This window comes from Oryctolagus cuniculus, chromosome 8, assembly GCF_964237555.1.
Source record: "Oryctolagus cuniculus chromosome 8, mOryCun1.1, whole genome shotgun sequence".
NCBI lineage: Eukaryota > Metazoa > Chordata > Mammalia > Lagomorpha > Leporidae > Oryctolagus > Oryctolagus cuniculus.
In genome coordinates this window covers 108,689,138-108,713,258 of record NC_091439.1, presented here as the reverse complement: position 1 = coordinate 108,713,258, position 24,121 = coordinate 108,689,138, and the positions used below count along the sequence as shown (strand labels likewise).

Here is a 24,121-nt window from a genome sequence, read left to right as displayed (position 1 = left end):
CTATTTCTCCCTCCTCTTTTTTAATGTGGTTACTAGAAAATCTAAAATTATGTGTGTGGGGCCAGCGTCACAGCTCACTAGGCTAATCCTCCGCCTGCGGCGCCAGCACCCCGGGTTCTAGTCCTGGTTGGGGCGCTGGATTCTGTCCCGGTTGCTCCTCTTCCAGTCCAGCTCTCTGCTGTGGCCTGGGAAGGCAGTGGAGGATGGCCCAGGTGCTTGGGCCCTGCACCTGCATGGGAGACCAGGAGAAGCACCTGGCTCCTGGCTTTAGATCAGCGTGGTGCGCCGGCTGCAACACGCTGGCCATAGCAGCCACTTGGGGGGTGAACCAATGGAAAAGGAAGACCTTTCTGTCTGTCTCTCTCACTGTCTAACCCTGCCTGTCAAAAAAAAAAAAAATTCTGTGTGTGGCTCACATTTATAATGCATTATATTTGTATTAGACAGCAATGGTCTAAACCACTGAAACTAAGGGCTAGATTATAAAGCTAGCCATCAGACTGAATGCTGTACCCTAAAAATCCTGTAGAAAGAAGTGACAGAATGAGAGTAAAAAGGAGCTAGGGAAATAGTACGAACTGGGCTTGGCCTGCCTTTGGGAGTTGGAGAAAGAGACCTTCAGGCATGGGAGACAGGGCAGAAGCTGAGGAGAACCACAAACCAAAGATGAGAACACTAAGTTTTAAATGCCAGATTAGCTAGATATGTGGTTCTGTGTTACCTCTTTTTTGCTTTTGCCAGAACCCTCAGCAGGGCCTCAGACATTTTAACTATGTCTGAACAGGGATATAAGGTACCAAACTTGAGCCAGTGTTAAAATGGGAAAGTGTGTTTTGCATACCAACAAGAGAACCAAGAGGGCGATGAACTTGAAGGGCAGAAATTAGCTGTCCTTGTCCACCAGGAGAGTACCTTTTCATGGCAATCCTGGAGTTCTGGATTTTGGTAGTGGTTTTGTTTGTATGTTTTACTTATTTTCATTTCAGAGAGAACAGGGAGGGAGAGAATGATTGACTCAGAGAGAACAACCATCCACTGGTTCATGCCCCAAATGTGCAAAATAGACAGAATACACCAGACAGAAGCCAGGAGCTGGGAACTCAATCCAGGTCTCCTATGGGTGGCAGAGACCCACCACCTGCACCATCACTGTGCTTCCCAGGGTGCACGTTAGTAAGAAGCTGGGACTGAATGGAGCCAGGATTTGAAAACAGGCACTCTGATGTGGGATGCGGGCGTCCCGGTGTGTGTCTTAACTGCTGGACCAAATGCCTGCCCCAATGTATTCATTTACGTTGTGCAGTTCAAAGATGGCATCATTCCCTCAAACCATTCTTAACTTATAGCAAAACCCCAGAATGCCCCAGTTCCCACGTTTCCTTGGACGCCACACCTTTCGGAGTCCGTGCCTCGGATGCAGGGCTGTCATCACAGAGTTCCTGCATCCCTCCCCTTTGGCAGTAAACATGGCAGCAGCTGAAACCCAGTTGCTCTGACTTCCCTCCTGGTTCTACCCCACAGAAATCCCTGTCTGCCCCATTTTGCTTGAGCACCCGGAACTACTTGGCAACTGACCCTCTAGGTCTCCAAGGTCTTTCTTGACTACCGTTTCTGTAACAAAAAGAGCAATGGCTGCCTGGGGCTAGGATGGGCCGTGTTGCAATGGGGCACAAAGAACTTCTAGGAATGATGAATCTTTTCATTATTTTGACTGTGGTGACAGATTATAGGTGTGGGCATGTACGTGTGTTTATCAAACCATGTACTTTAAGTGTGTCAATTATACTTATAACTTCATAAGGTTGTTAAAAATCAGTATTAACATGTCTCCTCAAAATCAAATTCATCAAGCAAGAGGTCAATAATCAAATAACCTGTCACTGACTCTAGCTACATGCATCCCTGGTAGGAAGAGTTTTCTGGGTCAGACACATGTCAAGAAAGTCATTCGGGCCGGCGCCGCGGCTCACTAGGCTAATTCTCCGCCTTGTGGTGCCGGCACACCAGGTTCTAGTCCCGGTTGGGGCGCCAGATTCTGTCCCGGTTGCCCCTCTTCCAGGCCAGCTCTCTGCTGTGGCCAGGGAGTGCAGTGGAGGATGGCCCAAGTGCTTGGGCCCTGCACCCCATGGGAGACCAGGAGAAGCACCTGGCTCCTGCCTTCGGATCAGCGCGGTGCACCAGCCACAGCACACCAGCCACGGCGGCCATTGGAGGGTGAACCAACGGCAAAGGAAGACCTTTCTCTCTGTCTCTCTCTCACTGTCCATTCTGCCTGTCAAAAAATAAAAAATAAATTTTAAAAAAAGTCATTCGATCCTTTCCTTTATGCACATTAAACTGTATTTCATTGTACTCATCAAAAGAGGATGTCATCTGATACACGGCTGAAACCAGTGGGCTGTCTTTCCATAGAAAGACGAAGCTCCAGTGGACAGAGAATACACTCGGAAAACGTCAGGACCCCGGGATAATTCAGCGGGTTCTTGGGTGGGGTTTCACAGAAGCAGAACCTGACAAGAGGATTTAAAGGAGATGGAGTCAGCAGGACCAGGAAGGGGAGGAAGACAAGACATGGGTCCAGCCCTGGCTTCATCCCACAGGGAGCTGGGAGGGCGTGAATGACACACTACGTGGAGAAAGTCGGCTCCACGCATCCCCTGGGCAGCCATCTTTGGCTATGAACCAAACCCTGAGGATCCCAGGTGTAACCTCCCAGGCATTTCTTGGCTCGGTTCCCACCAGCAAGGACAAGTCCTGAGAGAAGGTGGAGCTGTGAGCTGTTGGCAGCTGGTAAAGCCCTCGTGGCAGGCTGACTGCGAAGAGAGACTTCAGAACCACCAGTTGCCAGTCACATAATCCAAGAAAAGTCAGTGAACTCTGCGGTTCAGTGTTCGCATCTGTAAAATGGAACTCTTGAAGGGCTGGTGCTGCAGTGTAGTGGCTTAAGCTGCCTACAGTGCGGGCATCCTATATGGCCAGTTCGAATCCCGGCTACTCCATTTCTGATCCAGCTCCCTGCTAACGTGCCTGGGAAAGCAGGGGAGGATGGTCCAAGTCCTTGACCCCTGCCACCCACATGGGGGCCCCAGAAGATTCTGGCTTCCTCATGGCCATCAGGGGAGGGAACAAGTGGATGGAAGACCTCTCCCTGCCCCTCCCTCCCTCTTGTAACTCTGCCTTTCAAATAAATAAATCTTTTTTTTTTTTTAATGGAGTTCATGAGAGCAGGTACTTCACCTGCTTCTCAGTTTAACGCAGGAAGGCTTTCCGAGTACTTTATACTGACTCGAGTAATGCCCTTACAATCACACCCGGCACACAGTAAGTGCTCAATAAAGACTACAAAGTGCACTGCTGCTGCTGCTGTCACCCCCTCAGAGACGCCCACACCTGGCACCGCCCTGACCAAGGGCTACGCAGGTGCCCTTCGCAGCTGGACGCCCCGGACGGAGATTTCTGGCCCAACCTGACGACCCCAGCGGCCGGGACCGCCCAGATGTCTCCAAGGTCACCTTCAACCAAAGGTCGCCTTGCGTGGGTTTCTCTTGAAAGGGGGGGGGGGACGCTCCCTCTACCCTCCACAGGGAGACTATTCGCCCGCTTCTGACAGGAAAAGCCAGCCCGGATTCACCGCCGGGGCCACAGCGTCCCCTGTCGCCGCCCAGCTCGGGCCAACTCTCCCGCGCCGCCCAGAGGCGGCCAAGGAAACTTCCAGACTTCTCGCGTCCGCGCGCTGGTCTGAGGGCCGGTCGGCACACAGGACTCCACACACCCGACTGGAAAAGGGCGGGGTCCGCCGCGGGGCGGGCGGCCCGGGCGGCGTTACCTTTTCATGGCCAGGGTCAGTCCGCACACGTGCGCGAGCACCCGCGCGGCCCGCCGCAGCCTTCCCTGGGCCCCCGCCACGGCGGCCATGGCTCCCGCGTCCAGGGACGCCGAGGCTCCGCGGGGCGGGGTCTGGAGGCCACGCCCGGGACACGCCCCCCCGGACTCCGGGGCTCCGCCCAGTGGGGGCTGCGCATGCGCGTCCCGGAGGCGGGCGCTGCGGCGGGAGCAGCCGCTGGTTGCGTGGGGTGGGAGCGTTTAAACGTCGATGTTATTTTTATGTATATATTTAGGAGACTAAGAATAAGCTGCGGAGGCAGAATGTGGCATTTGCATTGTTCTCCAAGCAATACGGGGCTTCAAAATGGAGGCGGCTGCGCGAGCGTGGAATGCAGGCAGAGCCAAGGGTAGCAAGGAGCTCGCGGGGCGGCGGCGGCCGCCGAGCCGCACTGTGGCCCCTTTATATTCCTCAACGTTAAGGCATCTAAGGACGGATTTACCTCGTGGGGACAGAGGGCTACAATTGTCACCTTTTTGTCTCATCCGAAGCCTCGGGGGTATTAGAGAGATACACATGCTCTCATAAGCAAATTCGTTTAAAACAGTACACTCAGGATGGCCACCTTTGCTTGTGTAATTCACTTTTGACGTCAGGTGGCAATGTATAAAGTTGGAAGACAGAAAGTTGGAAGACCCTCCAGGGCCAAGGACTCCAGCAGAGACTCAAGGCTAGACCTCAAGGGGAGATCTTCACAGTCCATGGAAAATGTGTAGTGTTTTAAAACCCATGCATGGAATTCAAAATTATTTTGCACTAAAATAAGCCTATGAATTCCACTTTCTCCATGAGCTTTTTGAAGTCCCTTCACATACAGTGCATTTCGGATACCTTGACTATCCCATTGCCTATAAGTAAGGAGTTGTCTGTAGTGTTTCATCTTCAGTAATGAATTTACGAATTCAGTATTTAATTTGTGGTTCTATGTTGTCTCTGAACATGTTGTAAACAATGTATTTTTTCAGGCGCAAGTCAACAAGAATAAACATTTTTTTTAAAAGATTTATTTCTTTATTTGAAAGTCAGAGTTACACAGATAAGAGAGGCAGAGAGAGAGAGAGGGACAGGGAGAGAGACAGAGACAGAGAGGTCTTCCATCCGCTGGTTCACTCCCCAAATGGCCACAATGGCCAGAGCTGCGCCGATCCAAAGCCAGGAGCTAGGAACTTCCTCCGGGTCTCCCACGTGAGTGCAGGGGCCCAAGGACTTGGGCCATCTTCTACTGCTTTCCCAGGCCATAGCAGTGAGCTGGATCAGAGTGGAGCAGCTGGGTCTCGAACCAGCGCCCATATGGGATGCCCGAGCTTCAGGCCAGGGTGTTAACCCACTGTGCCACAGCACCAGCCCCAAGAATAAACATTTTCACTTACCTTATTTTTCTCATGAGAAAGTTAGAAATTTTCACTCTCTTCTTTGGTCATAACAGTGTATAGACTATTCAGAATGTATGGTGTCATTGAGTGTATATGTTATATATAATTTTTTAAAGGTTTAATTATTTATCTGTGTCGCTCCCCGTCTTCGTGGAGGAACGACACAGGACCCTGCGCTGTTCTTTTGTCTGCTCGGCCCTCCCCGGGTTTGCTGCTGGTTCTTCCCGGGTTGGCTACTGTCCCTTCCACCTCCGTGGAAGGGCGGTTCCCCCTGCCACTTTCCCCACTTCCGCGGGGGAGCGGCACACCGCCGGCCGGCTCTCTCGGGGGCTGCACAGGTGTTCCTTCAGATAGATGTTCCCTGGTGCATGTTCTCTCTCTCCTCCTTTATAGTCCTCTTCCACCAATCCCAACTCTGCTACCCACATGCTGAGTACGCTGCTCTCCTCCAATCAGGAGCAGGTCCCACAGTCTATTGGTTGAACTGGAGGCAGCTGTGTAGAAGCTGTTACTCCCTTCTCAGCGCCATATTGTGGGAGAGCAGATGCATAGAATAAGTCTTAATTCCAGTAACAGTCTAGTCCGAGTTGCTCCCCACAATCTGAAAGGCAGATGAAGAAAGAGGGAGGAACCTTTGATCTGTGGTTTACTTCCCAAACGGCTGCAACAGCCAGGACTGGGCCAGGCGAAAGCCAAGAGCCTAGAACTACATCCAGGTCTCCCTCATGGGTGGCAGGGGCCAGAGGACCTGAGCCATCTTCCACTGCTTTCCTAGGTGCATTTGCAGGGAGCTGACTGGGAAGTAGAGCAGCCAGGACTCAAGGCGGCACCCATATGGGATGCCATCGGCATCACAGGTGGCAGCTTACCCATTGTGTCACAACGCAGGCCCCAACAGTAACATTTTCTAAAGATCATACATATAGGGGAGGAATTGCTTAGCAAATATACTTCATTAGGGAACATTATCTTAATTATAGACATACCCATTTGAAAATATATTTTATGTAATTCCATTATTATTTCATTTTTATAAATATTTAATAATTATCAGTACTTAGAAAAATTGCAAATCTGGTTCTATAAGTACATATTTTTAAAATCTCATATAACTTTCTTGCTATAAGAAAATTCATGTAAAATGGCAAATCTATGAAACCCACTATTGCTTGTATAACTCAATTTAGTTTTTTGAAAAAGCCCAGGATGAATCTGACGTAGGTAATGATCGTGAACGTCATAAGCCCTACCCAGTTACTTCGCAGCACGCACTGACTTTTCTTGTACAGAATCAGCTCTGATCAAGCCGATCGCTCCTCTAGAGACTGAAGCAGGCTTTTTATCCTGAGACTGTTCTCTGCTGCAATGAATGACTCTACCTTGTCCACTGCCCAAAGCAAGGAGAATCATTTTTGTCTCCCCCCTTATTCCAGCACCTCTCAAATCCATTCTCTCTGCCACTACCAAATAGATGCTTATAAAACGCAAATTTGTACACATAGGACTCTCACTAAAAATCCTCAAATGGCTCCCCACTGGCCGGAGGATAGTCCTGACTCGCTTACTGGACGTTAAAGTCTCCTTCAAGTGGTCTCTGTCCTCAGGCAGCCCTACTTCCTGCCATTGTGCCTTCCCAAGGACACTCACTGTTTCATGGTTTGGATGCCAGGCCACAGCCAGGCCCCCAAGCCCCGGTCTCTCTCTCTCAGCTCACAGTTACTCTGACATCACTTTGATGATTACGAGTAAACTCCCTACTAAGGGTATCTCAGTAAAGTAAGGGAGTGGTACCAGGATCCAGCCAGGCCACAAGATTCAGAATTCAGTCGTCACCTCAGTAGTTCACATTCTCCCACAGACTCTGTTTTGAGATACTCCACAGGAACTGCAGACGCTCACCACGTACAGCACTGCCCACCTCCCTGTAGACCCCAACAGACTGGATGCCAACTTTGCCATCATAGCACCTTCAAAGACCACACTGGCCTCCTGTCACGGACCAATCCAAGGAAGACCACAACACGGTGGACCAGCCAGAGACCGGCACAGGAGCTGAGCAGTCACTGCTCAACCCTCATTTTAATCTCCAGGATTTGCAGCCCTCAAACCCTGGAGGAGTTCAGGACTCGAGCAATAGTTGTCTGTCTCCCAGCTCTGCACCTTGCAAAATAAACTTCTACTGTCTTCTGCCACCCTGGTGTCAGGGCTTGCCTTGCTGCACTCTGCGCCAGTGGCCCAGGTTTTCTGGGTTGCTTAGCAGATGCTCAATAGGAAGTAGTTACAAACTCCCAAGACTCTCAGCTCTTGGGACGGAGATAGATTGAGGTGAAAACAGTTTTCCTGACCTCAAAAAGAGCCTCATTAGCTGGACATATCCAGGGAGGTAATTTGGCCTTCTCTGTGCCTCAATTTCACCACCTAAACATACTTGATAGAATTATCAAAGAATAGACACAAAAGTGTTGGAAAAAATGTGACCTTTTGAAATGATATATTCTTTTGATTATCATTTGTTTTAAGAAATGTGATATTAAAACATTTAACCATCTGAAACTCTTTGCCTGTGATTTGCATATCCTCTGAAAAATGTCTCTGAATCCTTTGCCATTTCCTAACTGTTTTGTTGTTGAGTTCCTTAAGCTCCTACATATCCTGAATATTAATCCTTTGTCAGATGCATCCTTTACAGATATTTCCTCCCGGTCTGTTGGTTATCTCTTCACTTTGTTGGTGGTTCCCTTTGCTGTATAGAAGCTTCTTAGTTTGGCGTCAGCTCACTTGTCCAGTTCTGCTTTCATTACTTTTGCTTTTGGGAGTCTTAGCCAAAAAGTTATTGCCTATGCCAATGTCCTGGAGTATTTCCCTTATGCTTTCTTTGAGTAGTTCCATAGTTTCAGGTCTTACATTTAGATCATTGATCCATTTTGAGTTGATTTTTATATAGTATGTAAGGCAGGGGTCTACTTTTAAACTCCTCCTGCATGTAGAAATCCAGTTTTCCAACATCATTTATTAAAGAGACTGTCCTTTCTCCAAGGAATGCTTTAACACCTTTGTCAAAGAAATGTTGGTTGTAGCAGCTTGAATATCTGGTGTCTCTTTTCTGTTTCATTGGTCTACGTGGGTATTTATACTAGTGTTGTGCTGTGTTGGTGATAATATGCCTGTGGTATATCTTCAAATATAGTCTTGTGATGCTTCTAGCTTTGTTTTTATTGTTCAAGATTGCTTTGTATATTCAGGGTCCTTTTATTTTCACATAAATTTTAGGATTTTCCCCCTAATTCTGTGAAGGCTGTCATTGGTACTTTGATAGAAATGAACACTAAATCTGCAAATTGCTTTGGGCGGCAAGGACATTTTGATAGTATTAATTCTTTAGTTCATGAAGGAAGGTAGGAGGTCTTTGTGTCTTCTGTTCTTTCAATTCTTTCATTAGTAATTTTCACTGGGGAGGTCCTTCACATCAATTTATCCCAAAGTATTTAATTTTTTGTACATATTGTGAATGAGATTTTTCTTCTAAGTTCTTTCTCAGCAAGATCACTGTGAATGTATAAACATGCTACTGCTTTTTGTGTGTCGAGTTTGTAGTCTGCATCATTGCTGAATTCTCCTATCAGTTCTAATAGTCTCTCTCTCTCTCTCTCCTTTTTTTTTTTTTTTGACAGGCAGAGTTAGAGAGAGAGAGAGACAGAGAGAAAGGTCTTCCTTCCGTTGGTTCACCCCCCAAATGGCTGCTACAGATGGCGCGCCGTGCCAATCCGAAGCCAGGAGCCAGGTGCCTCCTCCTGGTCTCCCATGCAGGTGCAGGGCCCAAGGACTTGGGCCATCCTCCACTGCCTTCCCAGGCCACAGCAGAGAGCTGGACTGGAAGAGGAGCAACCAGGACAGACCTGGCATCCCCAACCGGGACTAGAACCTGGTGTGCCGGTGCCGCAGGCAGAGGATTAGCCTAGTGAGCCGTGGCAACGGCCTCTAATAGTCAGAGTCTTTTGGTTCTCCAATCTATAGAATCATGTGGTCTGCAAACAGGGATAATGTGATGTCCTCCTTTCTAATTTGCATACCTTGTATTTCTTTGCCTAATGGCTCTGGCTAAAACTTCCAGAACTATATTGAATAAAAGTGGCAAGAAAATGGACATCCTTGTCTGGTCCCAGAGCTTCACAGAAATGCTTCCAGATTTCCACCATTCAACATGAGGGTGACTTGGTCTTGCCATAGACAGCCTTTCCTGCGATGAATATTCAAATGACCAACATGGGCAGTATCGCTGGTCATCAAGCAAATGCAAACACAAACACAATGAAATAGCCTCTCAGTCACTTAGAATGCCTGTTACCAAAGATCAAAAACTATCAAATGCTGGCGAGGAAGTAGAGAAAAGGGAACTCTTATCCAATGCAGATGGGCATAAAACTTACTGCAGCCATCATGAAAAAGAGTATGGTGACTGATCAAAAACTAAATAGATCTATCATGTGACCGAGCTGTGCCACTTCTGGGATTATATCCATAGGAAATAAAGTCATCACAGAGAAGAGATACCTATACTCCTGTGTTTAATGCAGCCCAGTTCACAGTAGCAAGGATATGGAGTCAGCCTAGATGTCCCTCAACAGACAGTGTGGTAAATGCATTATGGACTATTACTCAGCCACAAAGAAGAAAGCAATTCTGACATTTATGGCAAAATAGATGGAACTGGAGTGACTGAAGCGTAACTGACTCAGCTGATTTTCCTTCAGTTGTATTTCTTTTTAGTTGACAATAATGTATAATTATGGGGCACTATGTGGTGTTTCAACACACATATTCATTGTGGAATGATCCAATCAGGCTAATTAACATATCCACCACCTAAAATACTTACCATTTCTTTGCCATGAGACATTTAAAATCATTTTAAACTGAGAGTATAGTATTAATTGCAGTCACCATGCTGCGCAATAGATAACCAAACTATTCCTCCTGTCCACCTGAAACTTGTACCCTTTGGCCAGATGGCTGATTTAGTTTAGATCATCAGCCCACAGAGGGAAACTACAGTTCCTCTGCAGAGTCCCAGAAATCTCTGGAGCTGGCAGCACCAGGAACTTCTAGAAGTATGGGCAAAATCAGGGCTCTTGAAGTTTATTTAGGGAGCAGTTAGATCCTCAGATCACCCTCATCTACTCCATGCAACAAATCAAATGCTTCTCCAACACCCCACCCAAACACCAGAGGTTTACTTGCTGGAGACAGAAAACAGAGTGTCTGGACTAGGAGATATTAAGCACGGTGAGGGGGACTGTCCTGAAGTTCAAGGAATAAACAGAACACCTGCACACTGAGTGTTGAGCACATCCTACACCACCCCAGTTCCTTTTCTTAAAGACAGCCAGGGCTGTATCTTTCAAGCAGGAAACATGAGTAATCTAAATTAATAAAGATACCCACAAAATGTCCCTGAAAAACATCCTCTAATGAATCCCATAGTCCATGTGCCCAGGGTTGCCAGACTGCTCAGAGCTCGTGCATATGAGCAAATGGCCAGGGATCCCCAGGTAGCTAAAGGAACGCTGCAGCATAAAAGAGATGAAAACAATGGCATGGCGGGTTGGGGGAGATGGAGGGGGCTGGTACCTTGGAGAAATAGAGACCACTATGGCTCAAATAACTATAATTACTGCATTCAGAAGGAAAAGTTGTTTTAGCCATTTAAAAAAAAGTTGGTAAGTTTTTCTCTCTAAAAAGCAGCATCCAAGAAGCCAACAGTTATTGAAAGTCATGTGTATAGTAGCAGAAATAAAAGCTCAATAGGATTGGAAGTTAAAGAAGTCTTCCTGAAAGCCAACAGCTAAAACACATACAGTGCTTGCTCCGGCAGCATATGTGTTAACTGAGAATGAGACAGAGATTAGCATGGTCCCTGGCCAGGATAACACACAAATCCACGAAACATTCCATATTTTAAAAAGTACAGAACATGACAAGTGTTGGCAAGAAGGTGGGAGAGTTGGAACACTTGTGCATTGTTGGCAGGAGTGTGAAATAGTGCGAGCACTGTGGGAAATGGTGTGACAGGGTCCTTCCTGCAGAAGGAAACATGGCTGCGGTGTGATCCAATAGTTCCAATTCTGGAATTGGAGGATTGAATGAAGGGACTCAAGCAGATATGTGTATAGCCGTGTTCATAGTAGCTTTATTCACAATAGTCAAGATGTGTAAGTAACTCAAATGCCCACTGATGTGCACATGAGTAAAAAAAATGTGGGGGGGCTGGCGCTGTGGTACAGTAGGTTAATCCTCTGCCTGTGGCACCTGCATCCCGTATGCGTGCTGGTTCGACTCCCAGCTGCCCCTCTTCCAATCCAGGTCTCTGCTGTGGCCTGGGGAAGCAGTGGAGGATGGTCCAGGCCCCTGCACCCTCACGGAGACCCAAAAAAAGCTCCTGGCCCTTGGCTTCAGATCAGCTCAGCTCCAGCCATTGCTGCCATCTGGGGAGTGAATACTTCTTGTGTATTTTGCACTGAGTCCTCTAACCTACCTATGATTGTCTTTTAGTAACAGAAGGCATTGTCATTTCAATTCAATGCAAGTCACCAATCTAATATTAATTTTAATGCTAATTTTTCCATTAGGAAAATGATATCACCATAAAGAGCAGTTAGCCAAAGCAATGATTTATGATTTCGATACTTGAGAATTTACAGTGAAACCCTATGTGCCCAGTGGCTCCAGCAGCGCCCTATTAGTTATCAGCTGAACGAATACTAAAGGGCATCTATAAAGCACCGTAATGATCTGTCATCAGTGTGTCCTCCCACAGTGACAAAGCACCTTTTCCCAGACTAATGTGCTGGATAACTCATCATCTTAGAGTCTAATTAAAATAGACTGTGCTTTTAAGGCACCATCCATTACCACGACGACGACCAGAATCTCAACCCCGCTGTGTGTTTCTCGAGGGCAAGGGGTACAGCCCTGCACGCATAGATGACACTCTTTAAGCAGTTATAGCAATTGTTCATGAATCAAGGACGGAATCATGGAATGTTAACGCTGACACAGGTCCTGGGGGTCCATGGTTCTACCTACCTATTGTACAATAATGGAAATACTAATGAACATGTGTGTGTGTGCATTTATGTCAGATATTTCATGGGCATTTATGCAAAGCAGCATGTTATATGCTATTATTACCCCATATTACAGCTAAGGAAAAAGATCACAGAAGCCAAATAACACATCAAAGGTGTCAGATCACTCACTGGTGCTTATACTGGGACAGCAACCAGGGTGCCTGGGGTCCAGAGCTTGCACTCTGCTGAAAGTCAGTCAGGTGTTAAGAGACTTATATGCAATTGTGTGGCTGGCTGCAGATGGCCAGGCCTGGAGTTCAGATTGGCTGATTTCTGAGAGCCACTGCTCATCACAGGACCCCAGCACATGCTAAATGAGGGGACTTCAGAAAGTTTGTGGGAAATGGAATTAAAGATAAGTTTAGGGGCTGGCATTTTGGCATAGCAGGTTGGACTGCTGCCTGGACACAGGCAACCTATATGGGCATTGGTTAATATCCCAGCTGTTCTACTTCTGATCCAGCTGCCTGCTAATGTGCCTGAGAAGCCAGCAAAAGACGGCGCAAGTACTTGGCTCCTGCACCCATGTGGGAGACTTGGGTGAAGCTCCTGGCTCCTGGCTTTGGCCTGGCCCAGCCCTGGCTATTGCAGCCATTTGGGGAGTGAACCAGCTAAATGAGAATCTGTGTGTGTGTGCACGTGTGTGTGTGTCTCCTCTCTCTGTAACTTTCAAATATATAAAAATAAAAATATAGATTGATTTTAGTGCAAAAACTTTGAAAAGCATGTACAGTTTTTTCATAAAATATAAATAATTTCCATGAAATTTTTGAAAACCTTGTATATATGTGGATTTCAGATTTTTTGGTACCAAAATAAACTTACCTTTTAATTCCCTTTTCTACAAACTTATTGAAGTACCCTCATATTTTTTTATTTATTTATTTTTTTTTTGACAGGCAGAGTGGACAGTGAGAGAGAGAGACAGAGAGAAAGGTCTTCCTTTGCCGTTGGTTCACCCTCCAATGGCCGCCGCGGCCAGCGCGCTGCGGCCGGCGCACCGCGCTGATCCGATGGCAGGAGCCAGGAGCCAGGTGCTTTTCCTGGTCTCCCATGGGGTGCAGGGCCCAAGCACCTGGGCCATCCTCCACTGCACTCCCGGGCCACAGCAGAGGGCTGGCCTGGGAGAGGGGCAACTGGGACAGAATCCGGCGCCCCGACCGGGACTAGAACCCGGTGTGCCGGCGCCGCTAGGCGGAGGATTAGCCTAGTGAGCTGCGGCGCCGGCTGAAGTACCCTCATATTTTGAGCTAAAACTAAGTTTTGTCTGGTGATGCTCTCAATTATAATTTCTCAATTTTGCATAGTAAAATTTCAAAAATCTCCCCATGTAAATTACTCCTACAAAATTCTCTCTCTGAAACATACATCTGAGAACTGAGAAAAGCTGTTTCCCATTATCTTCCGTTTCATAAATAAAGAGAGACTCGGATCCATAAAGAAGCAATCCAAGGCCATGCCACAGCTAAGGCAAGACAGGGAACTGGGACCAGGTCTCCGGCATCCAGGGCAGGGCTGCCTCCCCACATCCGGGTTCCCTGGTGTTCATAGAGGTCCCTGTCTCCCATGCTCTATAAATCCATGATCCAGACATTGCCTTCTGGAAGTTTCCATGTCCCTCAATTTAATTTTATTTCCAAATGCTTCCCATCTCTGGTTTACTCCCCATCTATTACTGTCCAATGTATGCACATCCCAAGGCTAGCTCTTTGCCACCCATCCCCTTCCACTTGCTTGGTGGAAAGCTTTGGCCACTGCCACCACCCTTGTCTCCTAACACTGCTGAGGTCTCTCCCTTCTAAGGGGAAGATAAGAGACTGCATGGCCTCCACTGCATGGTAGCCACCATAGCACCATAGCAGCTCCAACACTAAATCCACAGGGCCTCCACGCTGTGCTGCATGGGACAAGGGCTTCCCAACAGCTGCCCAAAGCAGGAAGGAACCAACAGGTAAGCTCATCTCATTCCTTCCCCACCATGGACCGCTTGAAGACACAGTGAATCCGTGTAGCCCATCTGGAGATGTGCTTGTGCAGTAGTTCTCCAGCCTCACCCTGGCTGCCTTCTCCATTAAACATTAGCATAGGCCCCTTTGCTAGTGCTCTGGTTCCTACCCAACTTGCCTCATGAACACTTCATAGCAATATAGTGTGAATGGGCAGGCAGGTAGTTAGGCCTAGGAGAGCTGGAACTCTTGCCAGCTGGCAATGCAATGTCTTCTCCCTACCTGTCCATCTAAAGTGCCTGCCTTCCTGGGATGCACCTGTCTCATCCAGAGCCAGGAAGGCTGAGGTACCCTTATGCTAGCATTGAAGTTAAACTCCACTTGGAGGTGCCATAAAACTCCCAGATGGCTTCACGCCTGCTAAGACCCTCACCCTGTTTACTCAATGAAGGCACCGCCCCCTATCTCATAAAAGAGTCAGAGAATTGGAGAGGTCTCTCTTTAGCCCTAACCATGCTCAGGGGTACTATTCTGGCTGTTGCCTCCTCCTCCCTGTAAGCCACCCCCTGGCCCTCTTGAGACAGATATTTCTCTGTGTAGGGTGACCCACACTCAAGCAAGAATGGATGTTCACTCTCTCACCTTTAAATAAATCCTGTTCTCAGTTCTGCACCCTGTATGTGCCTCTGCTTGGAATTCTTATCCATGGCGGGGGGGGGAGGCAAGAACCTGGATTGGAAATTAAGGTACAAGGCAGAGATAGTAAAGGGTGAGTTTTAGAGGAGCAAAGTCCACAGGTGAGAAATCTCCTGTAACACCTCCAGTTGACAATTGCCTGTGAGCACTGTATCTGGAGCCCTGTGTCGGGGAGGAAGAAACACAGGAGGCAGCCTGCAGAGAGCAAGTGACCGCGGTGCTCACCATGCACTCCACCTGGATCTTCAGGGTTTGTTTGTTTTTTTTTTTTTAAGATTTATTTATTTTTCTGAAAGGCAGAGAGCGAGAGAAGGAGAGAGATCTTCTACCTGTTGGTTCATTCCCCAAGCTGGTCCACGCCCCCAAATGACTGCAATAGCCAGAGCTGGGCCAATCTGAAGCCAGAGCCAGGAGCTTTGTCCAGGTCTCCCATGTGGGTATAGGGAGCCAAGGACTTGGGTCATCTTCTACCACTTTGCAGGCGCGTTAGCTTGGAGCTAGAGCAGAAGTGGAGCAGCCAGGTCTTGAACTGGCGCCCTTTTGGGATGCTGGCACTGCAGAGTGCTGGCTCCTTGATCTTCAATTTAAAAGGCAGTGTAACCCTTCAGGTTTCAGCAGACTCTTCCCTATGAGTGTGGAACCTTCAGATTGCTGTTAAGTTTGATGGTGAAGGCCAGGATAGCCAGCTGTTAAGCAGCCACTCTGATCCAGGGGGAGGGAAGAGGCTGGGGTGATAGGGAGAAAAGCTCAGGAAAGCAGCTGGGAGCCCTGGAAGTTGAGCCAGCAGCACACAGCTCTGGGTGTGGACAGGGCCCAGGCCGAGAGGAGTCTGGCACAGGCACAGCTGGCGAGAGTCAAAGTTCTAACAAGTGCCGAGCACTTCCTATCTGACAGGTGCTACTGAAGAGGCTTTGCAAGGGTTAACTGATCCTACTACAAATTACAAAGCAGGTGACACTATTGTCCTCATTCCACAGACCAGGAATCACATACAGGTTCAGTAGCTTGCCCAAGGTCACCCAGGACACAAGCCAGGACACAGTCCAATCGAGTGCACTCCAGAATACTCATGTATCCACAACAGTTCTGCGGTAGGCCAGGGACAGGCACTCACTCTTCTACTCCTGACTGTGACACAGGCGCTGACCTCTGCTGGGTGGAGGGCTTGTGAGTAGCCTTGCTGAGGCAGTGTGGAAGGAGAGTGCATGGACTGGATAGATCACTGGCCTGGCCAGACAGGAGAGGTCAGCACTTGACCCTGGCAGGCGACCCAAACCTGAACGACATCAGGGCCCTTCCCATCAACAGCTGAGCCACACCCCAGTTACCTCCTGACACGGGGCATAAGCAAGCACTGTTTTCACCAGCTCAAGTGGCCATCCTTTTTTTCTTCTTCTTCTTTTTTTTTTTTTTTTTTTAGAATTTTTTTTGGCCGGCGCCACGGCTCACTAGGCTAATCCTCCACCTGCGGCGCCGGCACCCTGGGTTCTAGTCCCGGTTGGGGTGCCAGTTCTGTCCCAGTTGCTCCTCTTCTAGTCTAGCTCTCTGCTGTGGCCCGGGAAGGCAGTGGAGGATGGCCCAAGTGCTTGGGCCCTGCACCCGCATGGGAGACCAGGAGGAGGCACCTGGCTCCTGGCTTTGGATCGGCGCAGCACGCCAGCCATAGTGGCCATTTAGGGGGTGGACCAACAGAAGGAAGACCTTTCTCTCTGTCTCTCTCTCTCACTATCTAACTCTGCCTGTCAGAAAAAAAAATATTTTTTTAAAGATTTATTTACTTGAGAGGTAGAGTTATAGTCTGAGAGAGGGAGAGACAGAGAGAGAGGTCTTTCATTAGCTGGTCCACTCTAAATGGCCACAACAGCCAGAGCTGTGCTGATCCGAAGCCAGGAGCCAGGAGCTTCTTCCAGGTCTCCCACGTGGGTGCAAGGGCCCAAGGGCTTGGTCCATTTTCTACTGCTTTCCCAGGTCATAGCAGAGAGCTGGATCAGAAGTGGAGCAGCAAGGATATGAACCAATGCTCATATGGAATGCTGGAGCCGCAGGTAGAGTCCTAGCCTATTTCACCATAGCACCTGCCCCTCAAGTGACCGTCTTGACTGCTCCCGAACCTCTGCTTCCGCATACTGATAAAAATCACATCTTTGGCGGGGCTGGGGCTCACTAGGCTAATCCTCCTCCTGCGGTGCTGGTACCCCAGGTTCTAGTGCCAGTTGGGGCGCCAGATTCTGTCCTGGTTGCTCCTCTTCCAGGCCAGCTCTCTGCTGTGGCCCGGGAAGGCAGTGGAGGATGGCCCAAGTGCTTGGGCCCTACACCCGCATGGGAGACCAGGAGGAAGCACCTAGCTCCTGGCTTCGGATAGGCACAGCACGCCAGCTGTAGCAGCCATTTGGGTGGTGAACCAATGGAAGGAAGACTCTCTCTCTCTCTCTCTCTCACTAATTCTGCCTGTCCAAAAAAAAAAAAAAAAAAAAAAAAAACCAACACACACACACACATCCTTGGGTGGAGATTTACCGTGCTAAAGAAACACACAGTGTATGTTAGAGCTCTCCTGGTTGCACCTGCGTCAATACAGACCCACCTGGACGTGGTAAACGCCCTCCCAGCAGTTAAGGCAGCCACCCTGAGTTGGAAAATGTTGGTAACAGAATCCCCCTCAGCCTCCAGGCACAGCAGCCGCTCAGCTTCTGAGCCTGCCTGCATCATGCCTGTGCGAGGCACACACTTGCTCTGTCCAAAATTCCTTTCTTCCCAGTGGCTTTTGTCTGGGAAAACCCCTCCCAGGAGGGGTTCCTGTGGAAGACTTGCAAGGCTGGAGAGGGAAAACTCGCCCGTCTTCTCCCTGCTCCGGTGAGCCACGCCCAGCCATGCTTCCACGCCCAGGCGGTGCAGAGCAGCCCACAGTGTTGTTTTGTTTTGTTTTGACAGGCAGAGTGGACAGTGAGAGAGATACAGAGAGAAAGGTCTTCCTTTGTCGTTGGTTCACCCTCCAATGGCCGCTGTGGGCGGTGCACCGCACTGATCCAATGGCAGGAGCCAGGTACTTCTCCTGGTCTCCCATGGGGTGCAGGGCCCAAGGATTTGGGCCATCCTCCACTGCACTCCCTGGCCACAGCAGAGAGCTGGCCTGGAAGAAGGGCAACCAGGACAGAATCTGGCGCCCCGACCGGGACTAGAACCTGGTGTGCCGGCGCCGCAGGTGGAGGATTAGCCTAATGGGCCGCGGTGCCGGCTCCACAGTGTTCTTCATCACTGGAGGCCCCGCCTCAGGTGCCGGGGTCCAAGGCCCCAGGGGCCCCTCCTGGAACCCAGGAACAGCAGCCCGGCCCAGCAGCTTCTGCAGAGACCCCCGTGCCGGCGCCTGGGGCCCTTCCCAGAATGTTGAAGTTGTGATCATGGCACCTGCATTCCTTTGCGTCCCCAGTCCTGTGCGTGGGTGTTGCTTCCTGCAGTTGCTATGTCCATGCTCGGAGCTCTTCTTCTGCCTTTCTTTTTTTAATAAAAGATTTATTTATTTACTTGAAAGGCAGGGTTACAGAGAAAGAGACAAAGAGGAGAGACAGAGAGAGACAGAGGTCTTCCGTCTGCTGGTTCACTCCCCAAATGGTCACAATGGCTGGGACTGGGCTAGTCTGAAGTCAGGAGCCAGGAGCTTCTTCTGGGTCTCCCACATGGGTACAGGGGCCCAAGGACTTGGGCTGTCTTCTGCTGCTTTCCCAGGCACATTAGCAGGGAGCTGGATCAGAAGTGGAGCAGCCGGGACTCGAACCAGCATTCATATGGGGTGCAGGCACTGCAGACTTTACTGTCTATGCCACAGTGCTGGCCCCTTCTTCTGTCTTTCTAGTTAAGGCAGTTCTTGGTAATCAAATTTAATACAATTCTTTGCATTAAGTTTTTTGGTTTTTTTTGTTTTTTTTTTTTTTGTTGTTTTTTTTTTTTTTTTTTGACAGGCAGAGTTAGTGGCCACTATGGCCGGTGCACTGCACCGATCCGAAGGCAGGAGCCAGGAGCTTCTTCCTGGTCTCCCATGGGGTGCAGGGCCCAAGGACTTGGGCCATCCTCCACTGCACTCCCGGGCCACAGCAGAGAGCTGGCCTGGAAGAGGGGCAGCCGGGACAGAATCCGGCACCCAGACTGGGACTAGAACCCGGGGTACCGGTGCCGCAGGCGGAGGATTAGCCTAGTGAACCATGGCGCCGGCCAAGTTTTGTTTTCAAATAATTATTTTCTGCCTCTTGACAAGAGCCTGCCCAACACACCACCGTAGGGTTAATCCTAGCACTTGGGTTTGCATTGCAGTTTAATAATTTATTAATAGCTCATGAGATACTGCCAAGGCAGAGAGAGATGCATGTGCAATAAACAAAGCCAGTAAAAATTCTGGGAAAAGAGATTCAGATCAACTTACGAAGATTGTCATTCTTGAGAGAGTCATGCTGAGGTCCTTACACCTGCCAACTCCCCCTCTTCTGCAGCAGTGACCTTCTAGGCCTTCACCTCCTCGCCAGTCAACACAGGAGACGCGCCCAGTGTCTGTTGTCAATAGAGGCCATGATGCAACTCTGATGTTGGGAAAACTGAGAGGCCTTCAAAATCATATGCAGAAGACAGAGCAAGATCTTGCCGGGGACAGTATCTGTACCTCCCTAGCACAGGAGAAACACTCACGGAATTTCTGTGACGAAGGCAAGCGAAAACCCGAGAGAGGGGGCAAAGAATCTGGCTTCTTTTTTTAAAAAAAAGATTATTAGTAGAAAGAGAATAGATTTCATGTATTTCACAGGTACAAGTCTAAGAAAATAACCTCCCTCCTCCCCTCCCTCCCTCCCTCCATCTTCTTCCTTCCCTCCTTTCTTGTTTTTTTTTTCTTTTTGCAAAAACATATATCTATAATCACAGGCTGAATGTACCACTAATGATAATATTCAACAAGTAAAAAGTAGGAAGACCATAGTTCCACAGGAATATAAACAAGAGCTAAGAACAACTAATCCTAACTCCGCCACTTAGTACTAACTTGGTGACTTCAGGGAAAGCATTAAGTTTGATGAGCCTCAGTTTCTGTATCTGCCAAATAGGGTTGTTAATAACATTGATTGTGTCTACATCACTCAACGTTTATCAATCATCTATAAGCAAGATCATGTCATAGGTCTCCCAGGATATACAAAGACAAGTAAGAAGTCCTTGCCCTACAGGAGTTTATAATCCATTATTTTTGTATGAATTTCCTGGACAGGAAGTTAGAAATTAGCCTTTCTGTGTGAAAGGGGCCTAAGGAAAACAAAGAACCTGTGGAAAAGAATCAAGCAACTTATGCACATGTTGGAAGCAGCCCAGTATTTTACCCTACAAAGTCCCGCCCTTATCCCAATAACTTTATAGGTTGTTCCAATTCTTCCAGATGGCTACCCAGCCTGATAACATTGGGTAATAAAACTTTCACAGCCTTCCCCCAAGGAAGGGCACCCTAGGGGCATCTCTTCTGTCTAGTGCCAGGTGGGCTACCCAGCCTGATAACACTGTGTAATAAAACCTTAGGAGGAATTTTACATATTTCATGCTCAGCAAACCCTTTTGTACCAAAGAAGAGAGAGGAAGGGGAGGAAAAATGGCAGGAAGAACTGGACCCCACGCCCTTATAAGCCCCAGTCTGAATACAGACCTCACTCTTAGCCCTTTCCTGAGATGACTTCCTGGCCTGTCAGGTGTATTCTCTGCATTAAACTATGTAGCCTTGCTTACCCAAGTGTGAATGGCTGGGCACTCTCTCGCTCAGATTCCACCGGGAGCGGTGCCCATCGGTTCTGGCAGATGCCCTACCCACATAAACCTTGCCACCTTGCTGACCACTCCTCTCTGTCTCACCCCTGAATTATTTTTTTCCTTCAATCACACATGTCTAGACCACATAGGAGAGATGACACTGTTACTTCATCTCCATTTACAATGGCCCATGCACACTGAATTCCTTCTTGTGCGAAGACAAGAACCTATATTCCACCCACGTCTGCTAGCATTCAACAGTTCTCAAACTCCAGCTGCCAGGCACCAGGCTGGAAACCATGAGCACAGAGATGTGTATCCCATGGTTCCTTTCTCCGAGGGGATACAGTCGAGAGGGGAGACGAGAGGAGGGCGGAGAACCCGGAATGAGAAGCAGGTGTGTGATTAGAGGTTGAACCCACTCAGGTAAAGAAGTAGAAGGTCTACACCTACTTGAGCGGGTCTGCAGGGGCCTGGCAGATCTGGTGAGGCTTGAACTGACCATGAACAAAGACTTAAAGAAGGAAAGATGAAGGCTGTAGTCGTAAGGTGAGCAGGGCAAGCTGTGGTCAGGGCCTAGTGGAGTGGAGTTGGCAGAAGTCGGGAAAGAAGATCTTACTACACGTAAAGGAACGATGAGTGAGAATCCCTGGGTGGAGGTCATTAAAGTAACTGAGCACCCCGGTGAGGACACAGGTGGTGTGTGAGACAGGAATGGAGCCTGCTTCCAAGGAGTTTGGATTAGTTAGGCTTGGGGGGAAGAGGGGAAGGAAAGTGGCCCTAGCCTGGTCTTGGTCAAAATCTAGTGATTTTATTGATAGATATTTGAGATTCACAAGGCCAGCAGGTGGGGAGACAACTACCATTAAAACAGGGCTGATCTGCTCCCAGATCTCACAAGAGGGGGTCACAGCATTCCACAACAAGGGGGCACCAGGGTTGGTCAGGAGGCAGAGGGAGGGGAAAGTTGGGGCCAAAAGCTTTTGATGTAGTTTCCGTCAGCAGAGCGGAGGAGGCAGGGGCTGGGCGGGGCTGGTTTGAATCATGTAGTGGGCTCTGGGGTACAGGGACTGCACCTGACCCTGGGGTGATCCGGGCCTACGGCCCAGAGGGTGAGATAAAGGTGGCACCGGAGAGTGGAGAGCAGGCCTGGTTTGTGTTTGAAAGGTTGTTCACAGGTGAGCTGCTTCCTTTCTCTAGGAATTAGTTGCCCTTGGAAGAAGATCCTTTAGGGTCAGTGAGGCCCCAGGTATCAAAGCATCAAAGGATGCCTAAAAGTAGGGGAGTTTATTCAGCTTGGTAGTTCTAGAATCCTCTACAATACAAGGGACTTCAAAAAGTTGGTGGAAAAATAAAATTAAATGATGCGAAAAATACTGAAATCCATGAATAGAGTTTCCATATAGTATGTCTTTTCCATGAACTTTTTGGAGACCTCTGTACTCTGCACATCACAAGCAGAGCACTTAAGGAGTGCTTGTTGAGTGATCAAATCAAATCTCTCCTGTGACATCTGGGCTAACACCTGCTTGGGGACCAGCCTGGTGGCCCCTTGATGAGGGAGGCCCTCACGATTCCTCAGACCAAGTTAGATATCACAGTGAGGACACTGCAGATGCGGCTCCCACCCCCCACCATCTTCCTTGAAAAAGGGGCTGACAGCAGCCAGCATGCATAGGGCACTGGCAGAAGATAGTTCAGAAAAGCTAAATAAATAAATGATCCTTTAAAAAGTAAATGTACTGTTAAAGCCAAATTGAAAAGTGAAGGGGTTGCTATCATCTGTGACAAAGCTACCCCATATCATAGCAAGTATTATTTCATCATCAAGAGACAGAAACTCAACTTGAACTTGATCAAAAAAGAAATTATTGGTGTATTTACATATTGTTTTTTTTTTTTTTTTTTTTTTTTGGACAGACAGAGTGGACAGTGAGAGAGAGAGACAGAGAGAGAGGTCTTCCTTTGCCGTTGGTTCACCCTCCAATGGCCGCCATGGCCGGCGCGCTGCGGCTGGCGCACTGCGCTGATCCGATGGCAGGAGCCAGGTGCTTCTCCTGGTCTCCCATGGGGTGCAGGGCCCAAGCACCTGGGCCATCCTCCACTGCACTCCCTGGCCACAGCAGAGAGCTGGCCTGGAAGAGGGGCAACCGGGACAGAATCCGGCGCCCCGACCGGGACTAGAACCCGGTGTGCCGGTGCTGCAAGGTGGAGGATTAGCCTAGTGAGCCGCGGCGCCGGCCCATATTGGGTTTCACTACTATAACAGAACACCTGAGCAGGCTACTTATAAGAAAATGGGTTTGTTACACTCAGTTGTGGCAGCTGGAAGTCAAAACAGAACGGCAAAGGCTCATGCGAGGGCTGCATTGGCTGTACCACATTGTGGCAGGGACACAAATGCACCTCTGTCTGTGTGGTCTCTCTGCCACTCCTGTGACAGCCATCAGGATCCCACCATGGGGCGCCACCCTGCTGACCTCATCTGACCTGAAGCACCTGCCAGAGGCCCCGCCCCTAAACACCATAGTCAGATTAGGTTTCCACCCTCTTAATATCATACACTTAAAACTGGGGGGAATGACTCCTGCATGAGTTGGGGGGGCATGTTCAAACGATGATGTCATCACAGTTCTCTCCATCTTCATCCGTCTCACATCTTTCTCTTTCCATGTATGACCTCATCCTTTCTTATAACTGAAAATAGCCTCCCCGTCACTGAGGACAATGGCTCAGCAGCTCCAGCTTATCTTACCCTCACAGCTCTTGGTCCAGCAAGAAGAAAAAGGCCATCTGTTCCTTCCAGGATCTGTGAAAAAAGTTTAGAAAGGAAACTGTTGGACCTTCATTTTGGCCAGGACTCAGTCTTGACATAGAAACCACACAGGTCATGTGAAAAGGCGAATATAAACAATGCTTCAACAGTAAAAAGTCGTTTACTAAAAGTTAGCCCTTCCTTTTATTTTTAAAAGAAAGTGACTAAAAACAAAAACTGATCATAAAATGACTCTAATGGGTTCAGATATAGCAGGGCACAAAAGGGCAGCTACTAACGGTAAGACTTGGGTTGTGAAAACAATAAAGGCAGTGAAGACTCAAACAGGATGAGACTGAGCAGGGGGGTGAAGCAAACACAGGGTCAGCGCCTGCAGGTGCCACAGACATCGGCCGCAGGACAGGGGCGGGCTGCAGAAGCAGCTCTGTGGTCTAGGGTATGGATGGGCTGCACCAGGTCAGTAGAGGCAGCCCACTCTTACCTGAGGCTATGGCAAAGCAGCCGATGGAGAGAACCTGGCCAGAGAACACAGCGGGGCACCCTGCTGT

The 24,121-nt window shown here is 48.8% G+C and overlaps 1 protein-coding gene and 1 pseudogene across 1 annotated transcript in view; one reads left to right on the top strand and one right to left on the bottom strand.

Moving 5' to 3' along the window:
* Window positions 1-17,731, bottom strand: part of LOC103350800 (cyclic nucleotide-binding domain-containing protein 2) — a 115,238-nt gene extending 97,507 nt beyond the window's left edge. The window contains exons 1-2 of the mRNA XM_051820266.2: window positions 17,610-17,731; window positions 3,827-4,060 (exon numbers count right to left, since the gene is read on the bottom strand). Coding sequence (XP_051676226.2) covers window positions 3,827-4,060; window positions 17,610-17,731 — 356 coding nt within the window. The remainder of the gene's footprint in view (window positions 1-3,826; window positions 4,061-17,609) is intronic.
* LOC127483332 (U6 spliceosomal RNA) lies at window positions 11,115-11,214 on the top strand (annotated as a pseudogene).
* Window positions 17,732-24,121: the final 6,390 nt, after the last annotated feature.